The following is a 27,984-nucleotide window of genomic DNA, read 5'->3' as shown; positions in this document are numbered from 1 at the left end:
GTGGTAGAAGAATGAAAATTGTTGAAATGTTGTTGAATATTTGGTACTAAAATATTTCTGTTTTTGTTCTATTGTACTTTTTTTCTAAAATCTATGAAATACTTTAAAATACTGATAAAAGCAAATAATACGACAAAAAAAGAGGAGAGTCAGGTGCATAGGTCGAATTAGAGAAGAACGACGAAAAAAAAAACTTGAAAAAATCAATATTTTGTTTCTACAATATGATAATGGGCGACGCGAGTTCTACATCCCATTGGGTCAAATTTTTGCAAAACATATAGAGTCTTGAAACCACTTCCCAAAGGTGAAGAATTTAATTATACGTAGTGTTCGGCAGTTCAAAACTATACTTATTGGAATTTAATAACCAAAAAAGCTCAGATTCTGTGCACATCGATAGGTCTGGGAGATAACTTTGTCATGAGAGGGCCAAGAGAAAAAATTTAAGTAGCTTTTCAAAGAAGAAGGTTTGTACTAAAGAACAGGAATATCGCTGTTTTTCTTTTTTGGAATTTTGATGGGACGAAGACGGGGAGAATGGCATATTTCCCATCTTTGTCCCATCAAAAATTTGGAAAAGGTGGGAGGCCCTGGGAATCGAGTGATGTAACATCTGATAGAGAAAATCCTCCTACAACGTTTTGGAACAAGGCTTGCTTTGTGCTAAGTTATCCTGAGTTATTGTATTTTATTCCAGATCAGACACTTCTCACGAGCGAAAATTGGGACTTTGCCTTGTTTCCCATACCAGAAAAATGGGACGGGGTTTAGAAAAATCACCCATACATTCGGATAGGAAAACAAAGGAAACCTCTATTTGCAAAATTTCTCCTTTTCCTACCAACTGGTTTTCTCAAAATTTAGATAGGACAAATCCAAATAAAGTCGGAAAATTTCAAATTTTGTCCCATCGAAATTCCAAAAAAGATTCTGAGGTGGAAAAACAGCGATATGACTGTTCTTTAAGGCAAACCTTCTTCTTTGAAAGGCTATCTATATTTTTTCTTTTGGTCCTCTTATCTCTCGGACCTATCAGTGTGCACAGAGCCTGAGCTTTTTTGGTAATTAAACCCTAATAAGTTAAAATTAATAAATCTATATTAAAGTCAATTATTAACATTAATATTAAATAATCTAATAAATCAATGCAATGCTTTAAAATAGCAAGAAACATGCTATGTTGTTATGCTGTTATTTCCTACAACACACTCCCTTACGACCCCCTTCGACTCCCGATGGGAAGATTCCATCACACGTTTGACTCTGTTCCTATTATTCTTCGAAGAGTTTCTTTCAAGAATCCAAGACGCTTAAAGCGTCTTCCAGTCTGACACAGTATTACACGAAGTATGTCGAGCTTTCAAGACATGAGAACGTTTGAACTACAGTAGCTTAGTATTGATTCATTTATTTCGCATACTATGTGCATTACGAACATGTTTATTTGTTTGCTCTTTTGTGGACCTCATTGGTGGATCACCGTCATTTGCTGTTGCTTGGTTCTTCACAGTATTCTCGTCACATCAATCAGCAGCTAGATATCAAGTATCACGTCAACAACTAGATCTCCAGAGCGCATCCTTGTCCCCATATCACCTCAAGACTCTCGAAGAGTGGAAACTCCATGGCCATATCATGTTTATAACATCCCATGCTCAATTGCTCAATGAAACGAGGATGGATCAGTTCTTAACATAGATGAGTGATGGGTGGCGTGTTAGCGGGTGAGCTGTGTTGTGAGTTCACTTTAGTTTTTCTTGTCAGCCAAGCTTTCATCAGTTGGAGCGATTTTCAGCGAATAGGAGGCGCTGGTATATGCCATGGTGGCGTTCCATTAGGAGAAAAGTGATCCGATTGACTAGGCGGTCATCGAGTAGGCCAACGAAAATGGTGCTTCGTGTGTAGTATCACATCTTAGCATTGCTTAAAGCTCAAAATATCTTGCATTTTCAGGTGAAATACGATGTCCAGAGTTTTACTGTTGCAGAACTCTGCTTGTTGACAAAAAAGCAGGTTGATAATGGAGCATGTCGATCTACGGTAGTAATTTCTAAACTGCACTCTAAACTACTATGCGAGAGAGTAACACTGGTGCTGTACTTTGGCAGCGTTCCACAGTACTAATATTGGTATGAGGTGACTTAGAGGCTCCAGAGGTGTTCACTTATTCTACTGAGAAAGGCGTCAAAGTAAATTTCATTTAACTGGTTTAAACGGCCGGCGAATTTTACGACCAGATGCGGCTATCCGCATCTTCGCCGGGGTGTGTCATCTTTAAACATGTCCGAGCGCACCCTCTTCAATGTTTAGCAGTGCTCGTATAGAGTTTACCAATCCGTCGCTATTTCATAATCAACTGCGAAACTTTTTGTTTCAACTGAACTGCTTGTGAACAGCTGTACTCAGATCTACTTTTAAAACCTCCGTTCTTTTACGACCAGAATGCCTCAAGCTCAGCCAAGTTTCTCCATCACCCTAGACAGTGCTGCCCAGGTTTCTGATCCTTACACCCGAATAGGGCAAATTGCGGATAGATGGACTCGCAGCCTGACTTCGTGGCCGAAGAGGCCGACCACAGGGAGTATCCCGAATTGGCTTCACTGCATCTCTGTTGAATATCTTTCTTTTTCGCCACAGTTTTTCACCATACAGCTCAAATAACAGAGTTCGTCCACGAGTTCAAAAGGTTGTCCGTCCATCGTGATTCACGTTGAGGATCTCGAAATTTACACTTCTATATCAATACCACTTCTTGTATTTGTATCTGATTGTATTTGTCAAAACGGAGTCACAATCTATAGGTTGCAGCCATTTTCAATACAAGATTCACAATTTGTTGCAACTTCATGGTACTAGAAACGGATATTACGACATCGTCGGCGTACTCGAGATCCACCAAGGTACGTGTAGAAGGTGCTAAAATGACAACGGCGGGACACTGCTCAATCGTTCTTCGCATTATGCCATCGACGGCATAGTTGAACAGAAAGGGTCCCGCCACAGCCCCTCACTCCAGTTTCACTACAAACGGTGTAGTACATCTGCATGGTATCCGAACTGTGGCAGTTCTTCTTCTATTCGTGTCGTTGATTAGTCCTACGAATTCCTATACCTAGAATTCTTTCGGCGTTGAGGTGTGCGTTGAGAAGACGGTCTCGATAAGGAGTGTCGAAAGCGGTTTCGACGTTCAGAAAAGCTAAGTGCAGAGCCTAGGAATACCTAGCCTAGGAATATACATAAATATAATATAATCAAAGTATGCGCTGGTCGAAATCGAATGCGACGTCCCAGACATGCTCTAGATTTCCAGATATCTGACAAACGGACGTTGTCTGGAAATCTTTGTTAGAATGTAATCGAGCTGAAGCTTCCGTTCTTCCGCTTTCGCAGCTCTTCTGGCGCAAAGGGGGTTGTCCCTTGCCACGTAGAGAAAGGAGTTGCGGTTAGCTCAGGTGCAGATTGTATGTCTCTTCCTTCTGTTCTATGTGAGAGTGTGTACATACAACCGCTTGAATACTAGCTAGCTCTTAACCTGAACGGAGCGGGTGTGGCGCAATCGATTAGAGATTGCGTTCTCTACACGAGCGATCGGATGTTCAAATCCGCCCTAGCTCTCACCGAGTTGTCATGACTCCGGGGTCGATAAATTTGTACCAGACTTGTCTGGAGGGATAAAATCACTGACTTCACACGTTGGCTAGTCTCCACAAGCCAGTGTATAGACCAGTTATACGTTCGTAGACTTCAAACGATTCTGAATTGCAGTGGACGTGGTGGCGCATCCCTGGCGGATTGATTAACGCCAGACACTTCATCCTTCATCTGTTCCACTGTAGGAACCTTATTATTATTACTATCCTTGTGGTTTTCACATTATTCTATGCAACCGTGAGTTGAAGAAAAAGATGCACGACAACATCCTCTAAAGTAAATGTATGGTGAGCTCACTGCCATAAATTCTTCGTTTGTCAGTGTCAGAACCGTTCATGTGAAAATGCTCTAATTAGTTGAAGATAAACTGAACAAAAATGAGCACATGACTAAACCAAAACAGCAATGCGCCATCACTTTGTGTATGTACCGCTCACTCAATAATGCAAGTTATGTGAATTGCAGAAAACAGGTGCGGAACTCGGCTTCTTCTATAAAAAATCAAAAGCAGACCAGAGTTTCTGAGAACGTACTAGATCATGTTCTAGCACGCAGTACTGTCTGGGAAATAGCCCCACAGCAGAAGAGCAGTAGAGTCAATTGGAGCTCTTGAAATCAAAGACAAATCAGCAATTCAAAGAGCCTACCAAACACCAGCTCATAATTGAAATACTCTAAAATTACAGCGCATTCGATATTCATTATTAATATTATCATTATCGGGAAGGGTGTAACGGTGTTGGTCAGAGATTCTGCCGTGATTGCAAGATCGATGGTTCGAAACCGTATCCCTATAAGAATTTATCGATGGGCTATGCGCTCCGCCTTTTATCCCTTTTATTATTGTCATTGGCTATATTACGATTTCATGATTATTATCATAACACTATAGGTCCGAGCTAAACGTCTGAGCTAATTTTCAAACGTATATGATGTTCTTCAAGTTCCCCTCACAATCAAATTATTATTAAGAACAGGGCATCGCACTTCTGTGTCCGAATATTTGTCCGTGACAAGCAGGTCACGAATGTTAAAAAAAATTGAGACGTAATGTTTGTGAACACAACATTCTTAACAAAGAGAGGAACAATCAGCTAACCGTGTCATCTAAATTTCTTCGAAATTGATAGATTGGAGGGCGACGATGGGTTCGTCAAACATCTCGCATTCTGCTTTTATATTTGTAACCGCTAAATAGTTCAGATAAAATGATGAATGTAATAATATGTGATGATTATACATAGAATACCATGTTATCTGAACATAATTCAGATATATCAGTATGAAGGATATGTAAAAGTTCTCGATGCTGAAAATATGTTCCAAGAACAGCGGAAGTCTAGTTATGGTGGGTAACTTTCGAATCTTATTAATACGCAAATGTGAATCAAAGTTATGTAGCTACACACAGGTGAAGACGAATCAGGTATAAACAGCATATTCTTTCACCGCTCCATTCCTGGATAGTTTGCAATCTTTGAATATAGAATGGTTCCGTTGTGAAACTTAAAGGTGTACAGTCTTAGCAATAATAGCATTTATTTGAGAAGTGTGGGAGGAGTTGCTTGACTTTTCTTAGGAACAAAAGGAGTTTTCATCTTGTAACACATAAGTAACATCTTGTGATTTTGTACTATTCATATAAGTGGTGTTGTACTATTCACTGCTAAGATTCACTACCGTCTTAGCAAAATGTCGCAAGGTTGCTTCCTGATCCATATAGGTTGGGCGACGACCTGTGATGAAAGCTGAACTAGCCGTGGCAGGGCTGCGCAGTTAGGAAAAAAGTCTTTTTGCCACTCAAGCATATTTACTGCTTGGCCCTGTACACTACACACTTGGCCATATGTAGGCGGTGTCAGTTCTGTTGTGCACCTGTCTTCCTGTCTAGTGGTCCATCCCGTCAACTCACACGAGATCCTGTCACCTTGTCTGGCCAACCTATCAGCATCATCAACTGCTACTCACCAATATCAGCAGCTGATGATTCTGAATTGGACGCGTTTTAGGAGGAGCTGGACTAACTGATCCGCAACGAGAAGCTCCTGTAAAAATTCGTTGTCAAGGACTTCAACGCAAAACTAGGAAAGGCTACAGAAAAGGAATACAGGATCGGAAGATTTGGACTAGGGACCGGAATGGAAATGGCAATCGTCTCGCCGGGCTGTTGCCCGCCGTTCGCCTCTTTCATGAGAATTCTCTTTCCATGAAGAAAGATCACCGTGGATGGACATGGGAATCGCCCAATGGCGCTACTAGTGCGGAGATCGTCCACATACTCACCAACCAGGGGTGGTCTCGGTAGTACCATCCTTTTGTTGTGGTTCTGATCACCGTCTCCTTCGTATGAAAATACGACTTAGCCACACGATGGAAAAGAACACCTGCCATCGGCAACGGAGAAAAGAAGTCGTCTACGACAATTGCGTACTCGAGAACTCCTTGTCCCAAGGTGACTGGCACATCGAAGAGGACTCAAAAGTGGACTACGAGATGTTGCTCAGAGGATTACGAGCCTGTGCTGAGCGTGCCTCGAAGCCGCGCACGACAAACTTGGATCGAATTTCAAAGATCACCAAGGAATTGTAGGAAAGAAGAAAGACTTCGAGGCTTGATCCGAATTCATGACTCATTGAGCGGTAGCAAACACTGGTACTAACACTAACAGCAGAAAAGCGGTACAGGAGGAAGAAGATTCTGGAAGCAGCAGAAAGAATAACGAGTCTAAAGAAGTGCCGCAGGGATCTCCGTGAATATAATACTCCGCAACCTTGCCGAGCGAAGACGGAACTCGCACGTCTTCTCGTCGTGAGATGGAATACATTACGGAGAGGTTCTACTCGAACCTTTTCCATTCATCAACTCCTGTGTCAAGCTCGATCATCCCCACTGGTGAAGCTTCACCACGGATTCTCCCTTCGGAAGTACGAGTCGCTATCAAGAGCATGAAATCTGGCATAGCATCCGGACCTGATTTTATATCAACAGACTTTCTTCGAGCTGGTGGCCATCCGCTTCATGTAATCTTAGCAGCGCACAGAAAGGAAGGATCCCAGACCAGTGGAAGACCTCGCGAACCGTTCTTATCCATAAGGAAGGTGACCGAGAGGACCTTCGCAACTACCGTGCGATATGCTTGCTGAGCTTGTTATACAAAGTATTCACCAAGATCATCCTCACGCGCATATCTAGGACGCTGGATGAATGATCGGATGATGATCAGCCTCTGGATGATCAGCCTCAAGAACAAGCTGGATTCCGCTGCTTGGACCACATCCAGACCGTGTCGAGGGTCATAGAGGTTTGCCGGGAATACCGCCTGCTCCTTGTTCTAACCTTCGTCGACTATGAGAAAGCCTTCGACAGCGTAGAAACGAATGCAATACTGTCAGCGCTGGTCGATCAAGGTATGGGCGCGTCGTATGTGAGGACATTAGCCAATTGCTACGATCGATGCACGACTAGGATACAGCTTTTCCACCGCCCTCTCACCATACCCATTGGAAAAGGGGTACGACAAGGCGATACTATATCGCCGAAGCTGTTCACGGCTGCATTGCAATGGATAATCACTTTCTTGGGAAGAAAGGAGCATACGTGTTGATGGAAGATTTCTCTCGAACCTTTGTTTCGCGGACGACATCGTTCTCTTTTCGAGCAGTACCAATGAAGCAGAAACGATGCTCAACGAATTGAACGAAGAAGAGAAGAGAATAGGACTGCGAATAAACAAAAAAAAGACACAGTTCATCAAGAACGCCTACTGCGAGGACGGAGGAGTACAACTTGAAGGCTCCCAAATCGTGGAAACTCCGTCATACGTATACCTCGGACGTTCTATGAACATGGAAAACGACTTGAAGGAAGAACTGAATAGAAGAATGAGAGCAGCATGGGCAGCATTCGCAGCCGTCAGGGAAGCTACGGACCAACTGACGGACCATGATCTTCGTGCCCATCTGTTCGACTCGACAGTTCTTCTAGCGCTTTGTTACGCAGCGGAGACGTGAGCAGACACCGCTGCCACGCCTAGGAAGCTACTTACTACCCACAGAAGCCTTGAGAGATGTCTTCTGAATTTTAACCGGCACACACGACATCTAGCCGGGCTTCGCAGCTCCGACTCAGGAGCAATGTCTCGTCTTCGCGACCCAGCGGAATATGTATCGAAAGCAAAACGTGGATGGGCCGGTCACATCATGAGAAGAATCGACGATAGATGGACTAAAAGAACGCTAGAGTGGATCCCAAGAGATGCTAAACGCCCTCTAGGGAGACCACCAACGAGATGGGGTGACGTGTTTGCTACACGGATGGACCTGCTGGGAGAAACTTGAGAACATCTTCGATGACAATGGCGAGGGAATGAAACGAATTTAAAAGATGCGGGGGCCGCACGTTCGGTGAAGACGGGTCATTTAAGTTCCAAGTTTTAAGTATATAAGTGGCGATGGTTGTAACGGAGCCTAAAAGAGGTTTTGTTGTGTCTGTACGATCTATCGCAGTTTCAAATCCGCCCTAGTGCTAACCAAGCCCTTCATCCTTCCGTGGACGATTAAATGGTAGCAGACATGTCTGCGAGGATAGATACACTGACTTGATACAACAGGTGACCCTCGCAAATCATTGTTTGGAGTGGATACGCGTTTGCAAACCTCAATCGATACTGAATTGAAGTGAACTTGGTGACGCATCCAAAGCAGAGTGTTTATTGTCAGACACTATACTTTATCCATATAAGCGTAAAATTGAATTAACATTTCATTGTTATCAAACCATAGAATACCATAGAATTTGATACTCTTTCTTCCTAAATGAAATTGATGGGAGAGGCTTCCCTTTCGTGGCCAACGCTGTCCACTTGTTTCGTGAGTTGCCGTTTCTCGTGGTCAGAGGAGTCTTTGTAGAGCAGCTCATATTTCTTATCATAATAACGCGATTTGGTTGACATACCAAAAGAAAAAATTGTATGTAACAGTAGGTCAAAGGACAGGAAGCGGTGAAACCGGTCTAGCGGACCCAAAAAGCAGCAAGATAGATTGAACGATATTCAGATTGGTGCTCCAGCTCCCGAAAGCTGTGGGACTGATCTAACGTCGTTACATAAATGTTCTGGTGCTAGAGAGTATGAAGAATGAAATTAGTGCGGCTCCACGACATATAGTCGAAGAAGAGGACAAGAGGAGTGGAAAAATACCTTAATACCTTAATATTTTAACTGCTTAATCCTAATTGCTAACGTTTCCCATTTCTTAAGCCCGGACATACACTTTCTCATCGTTTCCCACATCTTGTTTCCAGAATTAATAAGCACATTGACAGAACTGCCCAAGTAGTACATTGCTTGCGTCGCACATGATTTGGAGTGCGACCATTTCTTTTATCAGTTTGACTGTGATGGGTGTGCCATTCTACCTCGGCTTCATTTGAAGAACTAAAGAGAGCTGTGCTTAGTACTTGAGCCCATATCTATATTTAAAAAAATTCATATCTGTATTCACTTGCTGGCTCACAATTTCGGGACATGTCCGAATGATAAATGAATGAGTTTTTCAAAATTGTAGATCGCTCAGAATTGATCCTTGCTGAGGCATGAAGTAGGAGTAGTTGAGAGTGCTTCGTCACTTGAAACACCTCTGAAGATGAAATGAAACGTTGTTTATGACGGCTAACGCCGGACATATAAATAAAGCGATAATCTGTTCGTCGAGGCGAAATGACCTGTACATTTAACGACCTGCTACCTCGATGAAAGATAATTAAGGCAGAGCGTATTGTTTCGCACGGTACTACGACCAGTTTTTTTTTAAATAAAATTATTTAACAACTTCGTGTAATGTACATTGAAAATCGGTAGGATAGTTTAAAACTACCCAGAACGCCAAACTTGGAGAATGAGTAGACATACTTTTGAACAATCCATTATTTTTCTATTAACAGTTTTTCCATCCTCTGGACCCGTGTCGACCGTTGGGCGCTGCGACTCAGTCCTCAGTAAGATTAAGAACACCTTGCGCAAAAAGTTATGCATCAGAGCACCGTAATGCTTGCGAATTCCTCAGACAGTCTTTTAAAGTATAAGCTCTCCCTTCAATTTGATGGGTCAGCATTTTGTGGATACGCAATACTTTTCTCAAATAGGAACCTGCACTAAAAATTGACATCACCACCTCGAGGGGTATGCCAAATGAGCTGATCGCGCTGGTGTGATGTGAGCAAAACGTCATGGGGAAAATTCACCGGAAAAGGTTTCCTGCTGATCCTATCTTTGGTAGAAAATCCTTGATGGGGTGCATGACAAGAGGTACGCGTGAAAACCGGCTTACAGCTCCTGTCCTCCCTTCAGCACAGTGAGCGCTCCTCTGCCGCTGCCGCTCCACCGGCTATACATCCTCCACGACCGCCTGAGATCACCTACACCCCAGATCCCTCTTGCTCTCTAATCAACGCCACTCGCGACGTTCGTGCCGCGACGAAGCGGTGGATAGTGCGCATTTTGAAGGAGGGGGGAGTGAAAAACGAATTTGCCGCGGCGAATTCTGATGTACGGATATAGCAAACTAAGCGCATATTATTTGGAATAAAAGAGAAGAAGTAGTCCTTCTATCCAATGTAACCTTACATAAGTAAAAATTACCTCAAAAAGATGCTCCAGGAATAACACGCATATATTTTCACACCTCATAATTTAACACACTTCATGCCCTAAGTCTCCTATATAAACTAGCAGTGCATAAGTATGTGTTTGTTACGATGCCGAACTCAACGAATTCGTGTTCAACTTTCAACTGCAGCAGCTATAATAACAGCATTTTTATACGCTTATTACTTTGTATACATTCTTTAAACTCCTTTCTACACTTTACCTTGTCAAAATTTTACATAGATATAATGCTTCTATAGTAGAGCGCATGTCAAATATTTCAGTGCTTGTACGTTTTATGCAGTTTTATATAATAAAACTTTGTATGGTTCTTCAAACTTCTTTCAACAGCGTTTTATCTCTTCAATTCTATCTATTCCCTGCATAAAATCAACATGACCAGTTAGGTTTATTAGTGGCGAACAGAAACCTTTGTATTTTCGAGATATACCTTTAGGCACAGTGTATGTCTGCGAAGATAGCATAACACCAGTGGGGCATTTTTTTGAAGCACCTCTTGAATTCCCAGAGATGGATGAGTGTTTTCCACCTAACAAGTCGGAACAGGATAACTTCATTTTCACTCGCATTTCTAAATGGCATATCACTTATACAAACCTATTTCATTCTTTCCTTCTTTTATTTTAACTTACAAGCACACTCTAAGTAGACCTAAGTTAAAGTTTAAGTAGACCTTCAAACAACATCTAACACCAGCTATTTTCCTTTCCGTTCGATTTTAAAAGCGCATCATAAGAGCTACAGGCGCGGCGAAAAAAAATCGTCGTAGGAGCGGCGGACGCGGCGAAATGGGTGGGGAGGGTGGAGGGGCGGGGTGTCTTGAAGAGGTAGCACAAGAGGAGCAATCAGGCTACTGTAGCGATCATGACGGTATCAGGAGACGCGCGGTGCACTTAACGACGCTCGTTAGCCTCCTGGATACGCGGCGGCACATCATACAAGTACCTCTTGACCGTTACCCGCAAAAGAATAATTTTACTGCATGATGTGAACATCATTCACACTAACACCATTCGTAAATCACCTTTGAAGAGCGGAGAAGGCACTTCTTTGGATGAGAAAAAAGTGAAAAAAAGCATATGGAAGCATCTTCCAACGATTGCGCTTCTTCCGGGCACCACCACGGTACTGATGATATGTTGAGCTCACGCGAGGTTTATTGGTTTGTCTAAAGTTCATCTGCGTAATGGAGGTGGTTTGTGAATACCCATTACTAAATAAGAAGTATGTTCTAAGAGGGAAAGTTGGAACTATATTATTTGACATTATTCGCACTAACTTTGTTGCTTAATCCGATCCGAACGAGAGCTGCTCCCCATTGGTGCCCGAACTGCTCTCACTATGTAGTCATCGACTGGCTTTTCATATTCTATTAGAGCGTGTGCTTATGTGAAGAGCGAATTTGAGGTGCTACAAGAATTGCGGAGTTCTGGGCGTCATTTGGGCAGGGAGCGCGAATGTTTTCGGCCAGTTATCAACAATATCTCCAAAAAGTTAGGATCGTATTACGGAAAATCATAAACACTATGAATAACGATGAAATCATGACAATCATGCATGTTTCCTTCAGGTTCTCCATCAACGTTACCGGGTTATTGCGATGGAGACAACGACATGTTCCGAATAGTAATTGTATCTGAATACGAGGACCCGTTCTACTTACGTACCATGGCTTTGCAACTGGAAGGTTGTGAAACTGGTTAGATTAAGGAGAACTCAAAAAACAAATACGAGGACAAAGTATAAGAACGGATGCCCTAAGATTTGGTGAAACAGATAATTTAAACTTGTAAAATGCAAACTTTTGACACGGCGTTCACACTTGCTACCATGCGCGTGCGGAAGAACTAACAAAATTTTTCCACCGATCTGACTGAAAAATTGAAATCTACTGCCAAACAGCGGCAAGTATAAAATGAACTGAGGTAGGTGAAAATTAGAGAATCTTTAGAACGGAATTTTCCCAAACGCTACTTAACAGGCATTTAATAGAAATTGGATTTCCAAAAGATGTTCTCAGCTCTGTTAGCCTGATTCCAGGAAAGTCCTACTTCGCTCAAAACGACATGAAGCTCGGCGATCGGAGCGGCATGATGGGGCCTTCGGTCAGGGTTGAAGTGGGATCACTGCCGCTCACAAGCCGCTCTCGGAATTGCATGGAGCTTCAAGTCGCTTCAACCCGACTATAAGTAGCTTCGAAAACTTACAGTTGCAAGAAAAAGTATAACGGGGTGGTGTTTTACGTGCTCGGTGAAGGCGGTCTGCGTCAGAGCTCATTTTATTGCTCTGTAATTTTCTCATTTTTTTCCATAATTGTGGATGAGTGGAACTAATTAGTCTTGTCAAGTGAAGATTTTTCACAACTTATTTTATCGTGTTTTGTAAACGTAATCAGAGCCAAACCCCAAAATATAAGAAGAACGCTAATCACTTACATTTAAAGGACAAATAGAGCAGAAATCCAGCTCCTACAAATTGACCTCTTCAAGGAGGTCCTCTAGCAGTAGAAGAAACTATTGAACAAGAGGAAAACAATTCGTTCATTGCCGCGAAAAATACTGCGAAATTACAAGAGAAAATAAGGCAGAGATCAATTCCAGACTAACAAAACTCCCTAGATATATTCAACGAGCACAGCAAACAAAAAGACTATGAAAAATAACTTTAAATAGACTTTCTACTCCTTATAATGCAATATTTATTTGTTTGTTTACTCTTATGCGAAAAAAGAATGCGAAACTACTAAAACAATAGAAAAGAGTTGTTGAGCGCACTGATTACTGCCTTCGCCGAGAACGTAATGCAGACTCTTCCTACGTAAGCGCGCGGCGGGCAAAGGGCACGGCGTGTTTTTATTTTTATTTATTGGTATTTTTCAAACATGATTTCTTCGTTTTTTTGCACCAAAACCGTAGAAATATACAACGCCTAACGTTCAAGTGCATTTAACAGATTTATGGTTCAAAAAGACAGCTAACACCGTACATTGCAGCCTTTAAAGAGCCGTCGTTTCATGAATTGGAACACGATGTCCTATTACTATTCGCTATTCATGTTTATTTATTTTACTATAATTTAGAAGATCAAATGGAAATGGAGAGACAATGGCTCCAAGTAGAGTCAACTCAGTCAGATGAGGAAAAAGAAGTTTCAGGTTACCGCCTTGAATTAGTTTTTGAATGCGGGTCAGTACAACACCGGAATTTTTTCTTGCAGTTATTTCGATCACCAAAGACCATAAAAACTCTGCACGGTTCAATGAAGAATCAAAGTCGAATAACGATGAGTCGCTTCGAGTCAAAACGAGTTCAAAAGAAAAACAAGCTAGACCGAAGTCTTCGTCGCCGATGTCCTCTGCTTGGGTTCTGTCTGACAGAAAAAAGACACAAAGTCAACGTTCAAACGCTTCGAAAGCAGCTTTGTTCGCTGCAACACTTCAGAATTTTCAAGCCTTTGCGCATTCTCCACAACCTGAACGAGTGTCACCCAAATCCTCGTATCGTTTATAAACACACCTAGTTCCAGCTACTTTGATAGTTGGGATGGTTTGTTTTGAAAGAAACAAAGAAGGATTAAACGACCGTTGCTTCTTTTAAAAGAAAAAATTCGGAATATTACCTCATGCAATTTCATTTTAAATAAGCATTAGTAGTGAGACGATAACAATTTTTGAATAAATGTTTAAGTTAAATGGAAAGAATAGTATTCACAATGAAATTTTTTCCTTACTAAAGTTAGTACTATTTGCAAATTATAACAAATATAATATCTTCTTCATCACGACAATTTTCCATTTGTTAATGATGATCTAAAAAACACTGACTTGATCATCGGCTGGTCCCCGCAAGTCATTGTATAGGCCAGTTACACGTTCGTGAACCTCAAACGATTCCGAATTGAAGTGAAGGTGGGGGCGCATACCAAGCGGGTTGATTAACGCTAAACACCTTATCTTTTATTCTTTATAGCGCGCACGTGGGCAGACACCGCTGCCAGGTTCGGAAAGCTACTTACTACCCACATAACCCTTGAAAGATAACCTTTGAAGTTTAGCCGAGGCACAGAACATCTAACCAATCTGTGGACATGGAATTCACATACGCCCGACTTATCCATGCAAACTATCTCGAAACTCCAACTACTCTCTTTTTGAATCCTCAGCGTTAGAAAGTGTATTTATGTTTTTTTTGTTATGCCAACAAAACCTAAGCAAAGAAATCCCAAACCTCGTTGACATAACAAGAAAATATATATCTCGAAACTGATCAAGAGTAGATAAACAACGAAGATAACTACAGTAAGCACCACCTTTTAAGCAAAATAAGTGCATCAAGATAATCGCACCGCACTGAGCGCACGCGCTTACGCTAATTCACCGCGCTTCAGGTAGCTATGAGACGACTACACCAAACAGTTCAAACGTAAGCCGTACTTAAGCTGCGTTGATTATCCAAGACGACAATCAGAAAGAGTGAGACGTGGTCATCTCCTACCACTTTTAAAAGTCAGTGGCACGGTTCATGCTTTCTTATAATAGCTTTTGACCCCTTTTGCAACAGACAACTACTTCGTTCACTGAACTTCTTGTCGACCAAGACTTTCAGGTTTCCAGAAGTCCGTTGCTTTTCGGTAAGGTTGGCTCCAGCGCACTCTGATAAATGTTTCCGTAAAACGTAACGCAAGGTCACTCGAAGCTGATTTTGCACTCATATCCATTAGTTACTTCCGTCTTCAAAACATCGTGTCAAGAACTGGAGAAACGTTTTCACCAAAACCTTGAATGAAGTGAACCACCACTAGACTGAAAAGATAAGCATCATAGAAGTCAAAAGCAGCTATCCCAGGATTTCTCTTCGCTCGCGCGCTGTCTTCATTTCCAACGTCATCATACTTTCTTAGGGGCAAGAAATCCCCGATCGCGATCACGGTTCATACCAATTTTTGGCGGCAAAATTGGAAACGATTGCAACAGTGCACCCGCTTTCTGCGCTGGAACATCTGCCTATTGGTTCCCAAGTTTCAGCCTATGTCACCCTGACATGTATGTCGCAGACTGGTGACGTTAATTTACGCACATAAATAACTAATAGTCTTTTCAATGAAATTGTCCTGAGTTGAGGGAGTTTTGTACGACATAAGTGCAGCTCTGTGTGAACCTCTAGGAAGAAATTCAAGTATTTTATTGGTGTGCTTGCAGACATTGCTACGTAGAAGATTATGTAAATGCTTAATTCGTCTAACAGCGACATTTCTCAGCAACAGCTTGTTGTGCAAAGGGGTTTGAGTTCATCACTGACATACATAGTAGATCTGTTACGATCATGAGCGCCGCGATTTCTTTTGTTTCTGTTGTTACAAGAGTAATTTTTTAACTTTATCCGCGCAAAAACAACTATTAGCAAGACATTTTTATTCTTAAGGAACTGTACAGAACTAATTCTACACGTACAATCACAGAAAACTAAATTTGTTACAAGTACATTTTTCGAGCAGGGAAATCTCATTAACACCCAAATATTTCATGTCTCAAAGTCTAAAAGCATTAAAAATGAAATTAACGCAACTTGTTTTATCACAGTTCAGAGTATGACGCATTGACTAAAAGGAAAACTTCCAGCGCTCCCGAAGAAGTTAGTTAAACTGCTTCGCGTATCCTCTTTGGAGCTGGGCCAGGAGACACATCGGAGGTGTCGGAGAAGTCGAGTTTTTTGACAGTATGAGTGATATTTTCTCGCTTTCTAATAGGTGCCCTTTGAGAACGAAGTGGTCTGGATCAAAAACATGAAAAAATGACAACGAGGAAGGGCGAGAGTTTCAAGACAAGAGAAAACATATTATATGCAACATCTCACCTTTGCTTGCCTGGTCGACAGGTGGGCGACTCATCGTCGCTTGAATTTTCGAAGTTCAGGCAAGTTCTAAAAATCAGTAGCAATACGTGTGTCATCTTCACAACTACTAGGTTGACTACTTTTTACTTTTTACATCCTGAGAAAAACTTGAAAACTGACGTTTGAAAGCTGAGCCACCCCTTCTTCTGCTGGTTTGGATAAAAGCTAGTTGGTTCTAGAAAACCGCTAGCCGAAAATATACAAGAGCCCCGCATTTCTGTAGTGCCACCATTTCAACGCAATGAATTCCAGTCATCTCCGAGTGATATCTTCTTCTAGGAGTGGAAGTAACACCACACGACTCGTCGAATCGTCGAAATCAACGAGGCGTTGGGCGAAAGGCCCACTACCCACGCTACCGTGAACAACTGGCTCCACAACTTCATCGAGGGAAATTTCCATTTCTATTACTTGCCGCACACGGGACATCCGCGCGGAATGCTGTGGTGAAAGCTGCTGTCCAACAACCACTCGGTTGACATCAAAGTTTTCACACGGCAGCTCCGCAATCCGATAAAAGCATCCGAGATCTGCCGTTCAGCTAGTTACAACAACGCGCATTCGCATGTCGTTTCGGACATTGGCCGCCAAATTGGGGTTTTGGTTTGGAAAACGGCACCTAATCCGTCCTATTCACCGTCCCACCAGACTTCCACTAGTTCGGGCTCTTAAGCGTTCCCTGAAGTAGAAACTGTTCAATTCTTTTACTGACCTCAAATTTTGAGTTGTTCTTTGAGTCTCGGTCCCCTCCCCACCCCAGCTTCTGATCTAAGGAAATTGTATCCTTCCCAGAAAACAAGGGATACTGTGTGAGAACGACATGCTGCAAACTTGAAGCGAACGAAGAAGGAAATAGGCATGCGGAGGAGTCATAAAGGTGAAGAGCGAAGCGCCCAGTGGTCACGGCTATGAAACGGCTGCAACCATTTATCTTTTGCATCATGCACACTAAGTTATTGCTCACCAATGACCGGGCTCACCGACGCCGGTGGATCCGTCGCATCCGATATTATCGCACCAATCTGACGCCGGTGGACCCCTCGCACACCCTTCCATAGGTATCTGGCGCACCACTCTGACGCTGGTGGACCCCTCGCACACCCTTCCATAAGTATCTGGCGCCGGCGCACCATTCTGACGCTGGTGGACCCCTCGCGCACCCTTCCATAGGTATCTGGCGGCGGTGGACCCGTCGCACCCCATTTTATAGCTTTCTAGCGTCGAGGCACCAATTCGACGCCGGGTGGATACGTTGCACCCCCTTTTTCGAATTTCGTGACACACAGACACATACAAACACACACACGCGGACTAAGCTCGTTATTATATATCATGATCATGATAAGGGATACGCGTGCGTTAAAAAAAAGCAAGTAGCCAATATATAAACTGTAGACATCAATAGTAGTGCCAGAGCGAGCTGATAAAACTCACTTCACACTATCCGCAGCATCAGAGATATCATCTCCGAGAAGATCCCTTAAAGGCCTGCGAGGTTTTGAGAAACGTATTGAAGGTGGATGAATCTCGTCTGGAAACAACTGCAATAAATGTTTCATAGTTTGGAAAACTTCAGTTCCTCACTTTGGAGAAAAAAGCAGAGTTTTTAAGTGTAGTACATTTGGTTTCCACATCACAAAAATGCAATAATGTTAACGGTTACAGTTAAATAAAATATTCTTTCCTATATAAATCTCACCTTCAAACTCAAAGTCCCAATCTTTGTCCAGTGGACCTAATGGTGATTTTACGTCATTCTGAAATGGTGAAAATAGAAGCGACTAGTGTGGTCACATTGTCCCAAACAGAAATGAACAAAGGTATGAGCAGAGATTCTGACAAAGTGAAAAAGAAGTGCTGAAAAAGGGAATTTATTGCTGAGAATAAGTTTGTCTTTGAAGCATGAAGGAGTCAAACATGAAATGGCTTATAATCTTAGGAAATAAACAGATTATCTTATAATCTTAAAACTACCTTGGATATCTTACTTTTTACCTGAAAAGATCAATTGCATTTAATTTCACAAGAATGCACAGTTAAGAGTAAGAAGCGCATAAACACTTGAAGTTAGAGCCAAACTCGATATCTCCTTCATCTTCGGAATATTTTTTTTTTGCAGAGAAAAGCGGTGAAAAGAAAATTCGTGGACAAGCCACCGGAAAGCGTACCTCTAAATGACGAAAACGGACAGGTGTTCGTGTATTCTTCAAAATAATTTCATCAGTTGATAACTGACTAGTAGTGGGTCGATCAAGAGGATCTGGACAGAGCAGAGACTTGATCATATTGCGCAGATCAGGAGTCAGATCTGAAATATATGAGGATCTATGGACACAACGTCAAAAGCTACGAAATGCTCATCACCTCCAAACAGTTCGTCGTGTAGTTCCCCGTTTCGAATCTTATGGCTACTTTCGCGAAGGTTTACAGTAGTGGCAAGCTGCAACGAGAATATTAAGGGACGGGAAAAAACCGAGAAATTGAATCCTGAAACCTCGAGCATCGAGACACCCAGGCTGTAAACATCGGCAGCTGCGGTAGGCGAGTCGTTCAATATCTCTGGAGCCATGTAGTACTTGTCGCCTTCCTCTGCAGCGTCCCTTGCAGTCTGTATTACTGCACAATTAAAATCGTGGAGAACAATTAGAAGCAGCATAGAAACTGTTGGGATCTCCGTGAAAAAATATAGACTTCAGCGTATAGATCATAGGTAGCGCCTAGCGGATAAACCAACGTAGTAAGAAAACCTCAGGGAGAACGTATAGTTCCGGTTGGACCTGCGCACATGTATTAGGGGTGCGTTTGGAGGTTTAACGTAGCAAATAAAGCGATTCCCACGCCGTTTTCTTACGACAACCGGGGGAAGAGGACCGGAGCCACACTCTCTTCCGTAATCTACAACCTGAACTCTGAGTTCTTCCCGAGGTTACCGTACTACGTAATTTTCGTGATACGCTGCCTTTTAAAGTATGAGCGTGCTCTCACTCTCTTCCTTCTAGCCGTCCTGAAAAACGGCACGAGAGCGGTTCTCTGGGGTCTTTGTTCCTTTGAAGTATATTAGAACGTGCCGCATTTGTACACTCCTGTTTCCTCCGCAGCTTATTCACTGGTTTAACTTGAATAGTAATAGCGAAAGAATCTCATTGATTTTCCATCGATTACGAGTTGATTATAGATTACGAGTACGAGCGTGGCCCTGCTCAAATCCCTCTTCTCGTCCTGAAAAACGGCGCGGGAAACAGCGTCAATCGGTCGGTCGCAAGCACGGCATGTGCACGAAGGTGGCTGCCTTTGTGCACACTCCTCGGAGGAACAAACGCTGTTTCTCATGCCGTTTTTTTAGGACGAGAAGGGGGATTTGAGCAGAGTTACGCTTATACTCGTAATCTATACTCCGAATTCTGTATATGCTCACAGAGACTTCAACACCGTCAGTTTCGCAATACGCCACCTTTAAAGGCATCACTCCACAGATCTGGGGTGGTACGGATTTCAAGTGAAGAGTTTCTATACGGGGTTGTAGATTATCGAGAGGAGGGGTGATCCCGCCCATTTCTTCCTAATTGCCGTAAAAAACGGCAGGGAAGATGCGGGGCATGCATGCAAGGTTGGCGCGCTCCAATCGAACTCCTTGTAGAAAATAGCGCGCCGGAACGCTCGAAGTCGTATCTTCAGGGCCGTTTTTTACGGCAATTAGAAGGAAATGGACGGAATCACCCTTCTCCCCATAATCTACGACTCCGCATAGGCATAACTCACCTGAAACCCGCACCACCTCAGATTCGTGGAGTGATCCCTTTAATAGTAATTCATTTCATTCCTTTAATAATTAATAGTTAGTAATAATTAGTTAGTAATTCATTCCTTTAATTCAGCGATTTCTTGGGAGAGGAAATGCCTAGCTTCTGCGAAGGAAGAAGAAAGAAAGGAAAGAAAGAAGGAATGGAAGCTGTGTTGAAACTGGAGAATGACGAAGAAAATATGGTATCCAACCCAGCATACGGGTGCAAATGTAATTTGTATTGTGCGTCTATGTTCTCTTTTTTAATATTAGGTTGGTGCAAAATGCAGGTTTTTTTGTTTTATTAGTCTCAATACTATTTTTTTTGATAAACTAAGGCCTTTTTTTTTCGAGGTATTATACATTGTTGGAAAGCTTATTATATGAGTTTTCTAAACATGTATATGGAATTTAATTCAAGTCGCTTATATAAAAAAAATTTGGTTTTTATTTTCAGATGTCTAATCGCAATTTTCGTCAAATTTACTTCTACGAGTTCAAACGGGGCCGGACTGCCGCTCAAACTGCTCGAAATGTCAACGAAGTATGGGGCCAGGGAAGTATCAACGAATGCACAGTACAACGTTGGTTCCAAGAGTTCCGTGCCGGCAACACCAGCCTCGAAGACGAACCACTTGATAACGACTTATTGAAGGCGACAGTAGAAGCTGATCCACGCAAAACCACACGAGATATTGCCAAGGAGCTCAAAGTCGATCACACTACAGTTGTTCGCCATTTGAAAAAAATTGGTATGACCAAAAAGCTTGACAAGTGGGTTCCACATGAATTGACCGAAAGTCAGAAAAATCACCGTTTTGAGATATCGTCGGCCCATCTTTTGCGCAATGAAAACCATCCATTTCTCGAACGGATTGTGACTTGCGATGAGAAATGGATACTATATGATAACAGGCGACGATCTGCGCAGTGGCTGGACCAAAAAGAAGCTCCACGACATTACCCAAAGCCGAAAACTCACTAAAAGAAGATTATGGTTACAGTTTGGTGGTCTGCAGCTGGTATGATCCACTATACCTTTCTGAACCGGGGTGAAGCAATTACAGCAGAAAGGTACTGCCAGCAAATCGACGAAATGCACCAGAAACTGCGAAGTTTATGCTCGACATTGATCAATAGAAAAGGAGCAATCCTACTTCACGACAACGCTAGGCCTCACTCTCATCGATCACACGGCAAAAGCTGCATGAGTTGAACTATGAAACTCTGGATCATCCACCATGCTCGCCAGACCTTTCGCCCACTGACTTTCACTTTTTCAAGCACCTTGATAACTTCTTGCTGGAGAATTACTTCAGAAACCAAGACGATGCAGAAACTGCCTTCGATGAGTTCATCGCTTCCAGAACCCCAGACTTTTATGATATTGGCATTAAGAAACTCCTTTCTCGTTGGCAAAAGTCCGTTAATTGTAATGGAGATTAGTTTGATTAAATAAATTTTGTTAGATCTGAGTTATATTAATTTAGATTTTAGGTGGAAAAACTTGCATTTCTTTTGCACCAACATAATAATTTTGAAGTGTCGAAAGTAACAATCCCATGGACAAGGCGACATTTTCGTGGCTTTCACACAGAATCAGAAGCTGAGTGGACTATAATACGCTAGTGAATATGCAACTTTTGGGAACGTTGAGAAAGATCCAATAATCCGCATAGATGAAGCTATTCCTGCGGTACAAACCAGTTTAATCCTACAACAATCTCATCATAAGTGCCGTTTTTTTTTCTCCTTTCTTCAGTCTTCAGGAGATTCAACAATCGTTTTGTGACATATTCAACGCCTAATCTATAGTTAGGAGAAAACGACATGAATAACGGTAAAGTTGCGTAAGCCGCTGCGCTTGAAGCGGCGCGGTGCAGATAACGCTTGGGATCGAGGTGAGACCATCTAGAACTGCAGCGATGATAGCAAGGGTCACCTCGATTCTAATCGCTACGCTCGTCCGCGCCTCTTCAAACGCACGCGCTTCACGTCGTTTCGATCCGACTATAAAAACGCGATATCTGGGGCTGAAAATCGTAGCATTAGCACCACAAAACTGCCATGATTTACTTTAATTGATCAAATAATTATTAGATTTACCTTTCTCATGTCGAAAGCAAGTCCAAAATCCCCTAATTTGCAAGTAGTGTAGTCCGATATAAAAATATTCGAAGGTTTCACGTCCATGTGAAGCATTCCATTTGAGTGCATGTGATGAAGTGCCTGAAGGGGGAGCAGAATAACATCATCGTGACATGCAACCAACAGAACACCCACTCACTCACCTGCACCAAATCATGCAAAACTTTCCAGAGTTCGGGTTCGGAGAGGATTCCAAATTCGGTACGATAATCAGCCAAGTTTGCACCACAGAGCTCGGTTTGGATGTAAAGACGACCCCTTAAAACTCGGTAGCAAAGTTACTCACGAAAGTTTACAAGGCAGAGTCCCTTTATGTTCATTTTCAACGAAACGAAAATAGTCTACCAACAAAAGTGGACTCGTTTACTCCAACACTTCTTTGCTGAATCGGAATCTTATGTTAGTTGACTAGAGCAGGAGAAAAGAAACCCTCTTCTCTGCTGTTGTGAAAAATTCCTCCTCTTTGCATGTGTGGACAAAACCTTCTCAAGAGGCTAGCGTTTAATGTAAGGCACAAGTGCTAAAATTCGGGTTCTTTCTCAAAAAAGCAGAATCTCGTAAGAATTCCCAACACGAACGGAATTAAAATAACGTTGAAGCAAATGCGACAAACTTAAAGTAACTGAACTAAACCAAAACTAGATGTTGTTATGCTTCGAGAGCTGCAAGCTACTGGCAGTTTTAAAGAACCCTGTTCTGTCTCAGGTCCGATCCAGAAAAAAACAACGAGCACCAGCACTGAGAGAAGGCCAGAGATTTGTGCTTGCGTGTGAGTATAACACTTTATTCGCTCCTCCGGATCCGTAGTACCTCTGGGATCTTAAAGATACTTAAAAGCGTCAGAATAAAATCCCCTCAATCTTTCCATATCTGTTACTTGTACGACGGAATTGACGTCGTACAGAAACCCGGAAAAAGTAGAGTTCAGGCTTTAGATTATGAAAATGAGCGTCGCTCTACTCATCCCCCTAATCGTCCTAAAAAAACGGCACCGCTTCAGTTCTTACGAAGTACGTTAGAACGCGCACCAATGTACACTCTTCGGTCACCTCAGCAGCCTAGTCGTTGGTTTCACTTGAATAGGCTGGTGAGGAGACCTCATTAATCTTCGACGCTCGTGGATGCTGTACGTGACAAAGGCTGCGCGTTGCGACTTATCTCATACAAAAGAACGCCGTCTTCCTCGCCGTTTCCTTACGACGATTAGGGGAAGATGGGCGGAGCCGCGCTCTTTCTTAATTTGCAACCCGAACTCTACTCTTTCTCTGGAAATGTCGTGCTATGTCAATGTTGCGATACGCTGCCTTTAAAGGCATCACCCCACGAGTCTGAAATGGTACGGATTTCAGGTGGAGTATTCGTGTACGGGATCGTAGATTATGGAGAGAAGGGTGGTTCCGTCTATTTCTTCTTAATTGCCGCAAAAAACAGCCTTGAAGATACGACTTTGAGCGTTCTGGCGCGCTATTTTCTACAAGGAGTTCGATTGGAGCGTGGCAGCCTCGTGCACAGATCAGATTACTCCAGTACGACCTCCTATAAACAGCGCCACATCGACAACTTGGGTTGCATGCAGGCACGATACACGCTTGCTATGCTGTGTCTGTGGTGAACTTCAAAGAACTACTGACAACCTTTGAAGATTCTTTTTTTTTCTCAATCTCGCCATTGCACACGAGCTTAAAATGCAAAAACAGCTACGCAGCGAGCAGCAGACAGGAGGTCAACGGGTTAAGACGTCCATCCGGTTAATTAAGCCGACCCAACTCAAGCTGAAAAACCGCTGAAGGTTTGTGAAGCCAAATGGGCTTTTTTTAAGCTTTTGGAGCTCGGATGGTAATTATTAGGCAGCAAATAAATAAACGCAAATTCAGAAAGAGTACATAAGATTGCGCCTACTCTCAACGCAGACACAAATTTCATCGCGGGCTGTTCAAATGCAGATGATAAGTTACAAAAAAGTAAGCCCTAAGAAAGAGCTCCTCCTGGAAGGGAAGGAGTGGGTGGGTAATCCATATTCCTCATGACCTTTCTCCTCTTCTCCACCGATAACGGAGAGAAAGTTGTAACGAAGAGCTCCATAAGTCAAGGACAAATTCGTTGCAATATGTTTCTGGCCCTCTTATGTTCCGGAGAGGCCTTTCCCGCCACTGTAGAGCATAAACAATTTAACAAAAGCTTTTTTCAAAAGAGACGAACAAGGAAATATTAATTTCGTTCTAGACATCAACTGAAAGTTCCTAAAGAGGACATCAACCAAAATAAAGTGAAATATTTAATCATTAAAGGCAACATACTAGGAGTAGTGATCCTTCGACGAAAAGATACATTAGTGGTGTAGATCATGAGAATGAGTCTGTTCTCCTATTCCCCTAACTGGCCTTAAAAGCTGCCCAGCAAGCGGCATTATCAGTCAAATCCCCCTACGACACACTTAACGACGTGTCACGCGGTGCACTAAACCAACGTGCTGCCGACGCTGTCTTCCCGCTCGCGGGCAGACGCAGCCGGTATACCCGCACTCCGTACGTTATTGGGTGCCTCGTTCGAGCGACAGTGCCGTTTCCCACGCCGTTTTTCAACACATATAGGGGAACTGGGCGTGAGTGCGTTCATGCTCGTGATCGTGACACCCGTTACCCTGTGGTTTCATGCAAAGATCGTGGTTTTCTGCCTCTGAGAGATTAATAGATCTATTTTCCGATAAGGAGGAAGATGAGGCCAGTATGGTTCGTATTTCTAGATCTGGATCGACAAAGCTAGCTCCAAATGGTGTAGGGAAATTGTGCACACCCCGATCCATCTAAGGTTGCTATGTATTTTAAATGTCTTCCCAAAAATGAACCAGACCTTTTCTGCCCAGAAGATATTTGATTTTATTGCTTGTCTTAGGAAGTAAAACGAACACATCACTCACCTCTCTTCCCATGCTTTTTCGAATTTGACTATGTTTCGATGCGGTGCAATAGCCTCATGGTTGGTTGCCTCACGAAGTTTCTGCTGGCGAGATCCAGCGGACTCGAACGTCCGAAGAGCTCTCTTTACTGAGAAATGTTTACCAGTTTCAACGCATTCCACCTCCAAAGCCTAAAAGAAGGTGCATTGCATACAGTGATGAACAAATTGCTAGTAAACGTGAGGCTGCAAGCAGACGCGGACCTCCTCAAACTATTCTCTCCCCACTTCAAAAGAGTACAAACGACTTATTCTATCATACGTTCAATTAGTTCTTTTTTGTCTTGACGTCAGTTTTGAACAATGCTATGAAACTGAGGGTGACGAATGTCGCTTTACGCTGAAATTCTTAGAGGGCTCTGGTTTAGTGAACCGGAGTCACCAGGTGATGTGAATATTGCATGTAAATGGTATCTATATGACACGTTCTTCCCAGAAAGCCATCGTGTAAATAGAATTTAATCTCTTCTTGAAATCCAAAGGTTTTAAAGAAAATGATTATTAGCTTCTTTGCACTAACAAAGTGTGAGCCTAACTTTCAGTGAGAAATTCCGTAGATAGTAACACAACTTCCAACGCGAACACCTCTGTGAAAACTGCTCCTGTAGTGTTTCTATAGAAAAATTTCTACGTCAGCGATGTTCAAGAGTTTAAGAGAAGACCCCAGGGTTCTGGTTGTAGGTTACAGAACGCAGCGTGGCTCAGCTCCCCCCCCCCTTTCTTTTCTTTCGTCGTGAAGAACGGCTTGGAAGAGGGGGAGGTAAGGTGAAACGCACCATTCTGGTTCACGCGCGGCATCCACGAGCGAGCGGTCGAAATTAATGAGGTCTTCTCACACGCCTATTCAGGTAAAAACAATGAATATGCCGGTGATGGGACCGGAGCATGTACACGTGACATGTTGTAAAGTATCTCGTAGGAACAAATGTCGTTCCCACGCCGTTTCTTTACAACGATAAGGGGAGGTTGGGCGGAGTCACGGTGGGTTTCGTAATTTACAATTCGAAGTCCGCGGACTCACTGTGGCTTCCGCACCACGTCAATTTCGTGATACGCTGAGTTTAAGTATGTTAGTGATAAGATAACATATGGAAAAATATCAATTTAGTTTCTGGGGAAATTGCTTACCTCACCAAACAATCCTCGACCAAGAACCCGCAGTTCCCGAAAACACTGCTCAAAATAGCTTTTTTCTTTGTCGTACACATACGTTTTGGAATTTTTCTCAACTGCAAAAAGTGTAGAAATTACGTGGAAAGGCATACATCTAAGTAATTAAAATTAATTCAAAAACATCAGAGGCATAAAGAAAATGTGCTTTGAGTGAATACGAAAAAGTGCTCACTGCTATCTGCCGGGATTCCGTTCTTAGAAACCAAACGAGGCCTCAGAATGGGAAAACCATGCGGATAAATTCTGCTGTGTGGCTTGCACACCTTTAACGAACGTGGCTGTGACTTTATTAATGCTTCCCAGACTTTCTAAAAATGAGTTCGTAGGGTAGAGTTGAAGCTGGACGACATTTTTTCCTCTTTTAGCTTACCGGGTTTGAATCTGGCGACGAGCAAACGTTTCGATCTGGTGTGCTTTCCAATTCAAGGTTTGATGGCGCCATCGCCCTGTCACTAATCCTTGTCCTCTTAATCTCTAACAGCAAAGGCGATACTGATGACTAAAAACGCAGGAAAAGGAAAATGGTTTATATCAGGAACACTTTCATGCATAGTTTTCCCTAGAAGAAAATTTTGTTTATTGTGCAAATCAGCGACATGTTATAAATCGTACCTCAGAAGGCAAGTGAAACTTTTAGGTCAGTCTACTATTAGCGGATGAAAGGATATGAGTAACTGAAGAAGGGAAACAAGGCTTGAAGGCAGCATACCACGAATCTGTCGTGGTGAGGGAACCCGCAAGAAAAGCTGGAGAGTGGTAGATCCGCTCCGGCATGGTTCCGCTCATCTCTTCCTAATTTTTGTAAAAAAAAAACGATGTTACAAGGCAGTTTTTCCTACGGCAATTTCAGTTGCAAGTGTCACCCTTTCGCACGCCCCGCATCCATGTGCAAGTGGCCGAGGATCAAGGACAGATTTGTGGTAAGCTGCCTTTAAGATCGAGAAAAGACTTTCATTCAACGTTTCCGAATGAAACTGATGAAAATAAGGAGAAATAATGAAGAGATATCTGTAGGACGAAGTAGTTTAATTATTATACGTTGTCCACGAAGGCACTAATTTTACGCAGAACAAAATGCGCGTTTATTTTACGGAATTTATCAGCAAAATGAGAATCCTAAACCAAAAGTTTCAAACAAAATTAGTTGACTCCGCTCGTTTTACTGATCACAGAGAGCGTTTATTCTTACAACTTTTACCTCAAAAATACCTTATTTTTCTCAAACAGCTCTCTATATTCATGAAAAACTCGTTGGCCGATGATCACTTCTCCGCGGCAATGTTTAACAACTATTATTCATATTTTTACATTCTCCAATATTTTTGAAAATGATTCCATGTTTTTCAAATTACATATGTATATATATAAATAAATATATATATATATATATAAAGATATTTAAAGTACAAGAACGCTGCAGTGGCGTGAACTGTAGAAATTGCATTTCATATTTTTTATTTACTTATTTGAAGACACTCATAGCTGTGCCATAAAAGAAAAACGGATAAGAACAGAGCTAACTAGAATTTCGCCAGAGCTTTATAGAGCAGAGTTAGCTCTTTTCAACATATTGTGACGGATTGACAGGTTTCCTGCTACAGAAGGTGAGAAATCCTCACGCCAGATCTTTTTACCAAGCACGGAATACCACGTGAAATAGTGAAGTTAGGAATTCTTACTTGTTGAGAGACGGTATAGCCGTCACCACTACCGTCCAT

The 27,984-nt window shown here is 42.4% G+C and overlaps 2 protein-coding genes across 4 annotated transcripts; one reads left to right on the top strand and one right to left on the bottom strand.

Moving 5' to 3' along the window:
- Positions 1 to 1,708: 1,708 nt before the first annotated feature.
- On the top strand, positions 1,709 to 13,827 carry RB195_010978 (uncharacterized protein; the record flags this gene model as incomplete). 3 transcript variants are annotated; one of them, XM_064192202.1, is made up of 7 exons in its annotated part: positions 1,709 to 1,727; positions 1,799 to 1,893; positions 1,957 to 2,043; positions 4,927 to 5,002; positions 11,889 to 12,005; positions 13,398 to 13,472; positions 13,535 to 13,827. In XM_064192202.1, 7 exons carry the CDS (start codon positions 1,709 to 1,711, stop codon positions 13,825 to 13,827), a joined length of 762 nt encoding a protein of 253 aa, XP_064049784.1. The 3 variants fall into 3 exon arrangements, with proteins under 3 accessions (XP_064049784.1, XP_064049785.1, XP_064049786.1); XM_064192201.1 differs by having other exon boundaries at positions 1,709 to 1,739; XM_064192203.1 differs by having other exon boundaries at positions 1,709 to 1,739; positions 11,889 to 12,017.
- A 2,126-nt stretch (positions 13,828 to 15,953) lies between these two features.
- RB195_010977 (uncharacterized protein) lies at positions 15,954 to 27,984 on the bottom strand (the record flags this gene model as incomplete). Its single annotated transcript, XM_064192200.1, has 14 exons — positions 15,954 to 16,086; positions 16,171 to 16,236; positions 17,644 to 17,740; positions 17,909 to 17,966; positions 18,378 to 18,517; positions 18,574 to 18,649; positions 18,704 to 18,817; positions 22,097 to 22,219; positions 22,282 to 22,396; positions 25,056 to 25,225; positions 26,222 to 26,322; positions 26,439 to 26,574; positions 26,637 to 26,765; positions 27,946 to 27,984. The coding sequence occupies 14 exons, from the start codon at positions 27,982 to 27,984 to the stop codon at positions 15,954 to 15,956; spliced, it is 1,497 nt and encodes a 498-aa protein (XP_064049783.1).

This window comes from Necator americanus, chromosome III, assembly GCF_031761385.1.
Source record: "Necator americanus strain Aroian chromosome III, whole genome shotgun sequence".
Lineage (NCBI taxonomy): Eukaryota > Metazoa > Nematoda > Chromadorea > Rhabditida > Ancylostomatidae > Necator > Necator americanus.
Note: the sequence above shows the minus strand (reverse complement) of the source record. Positions and strands in the feature narration are given on the sequence as shown.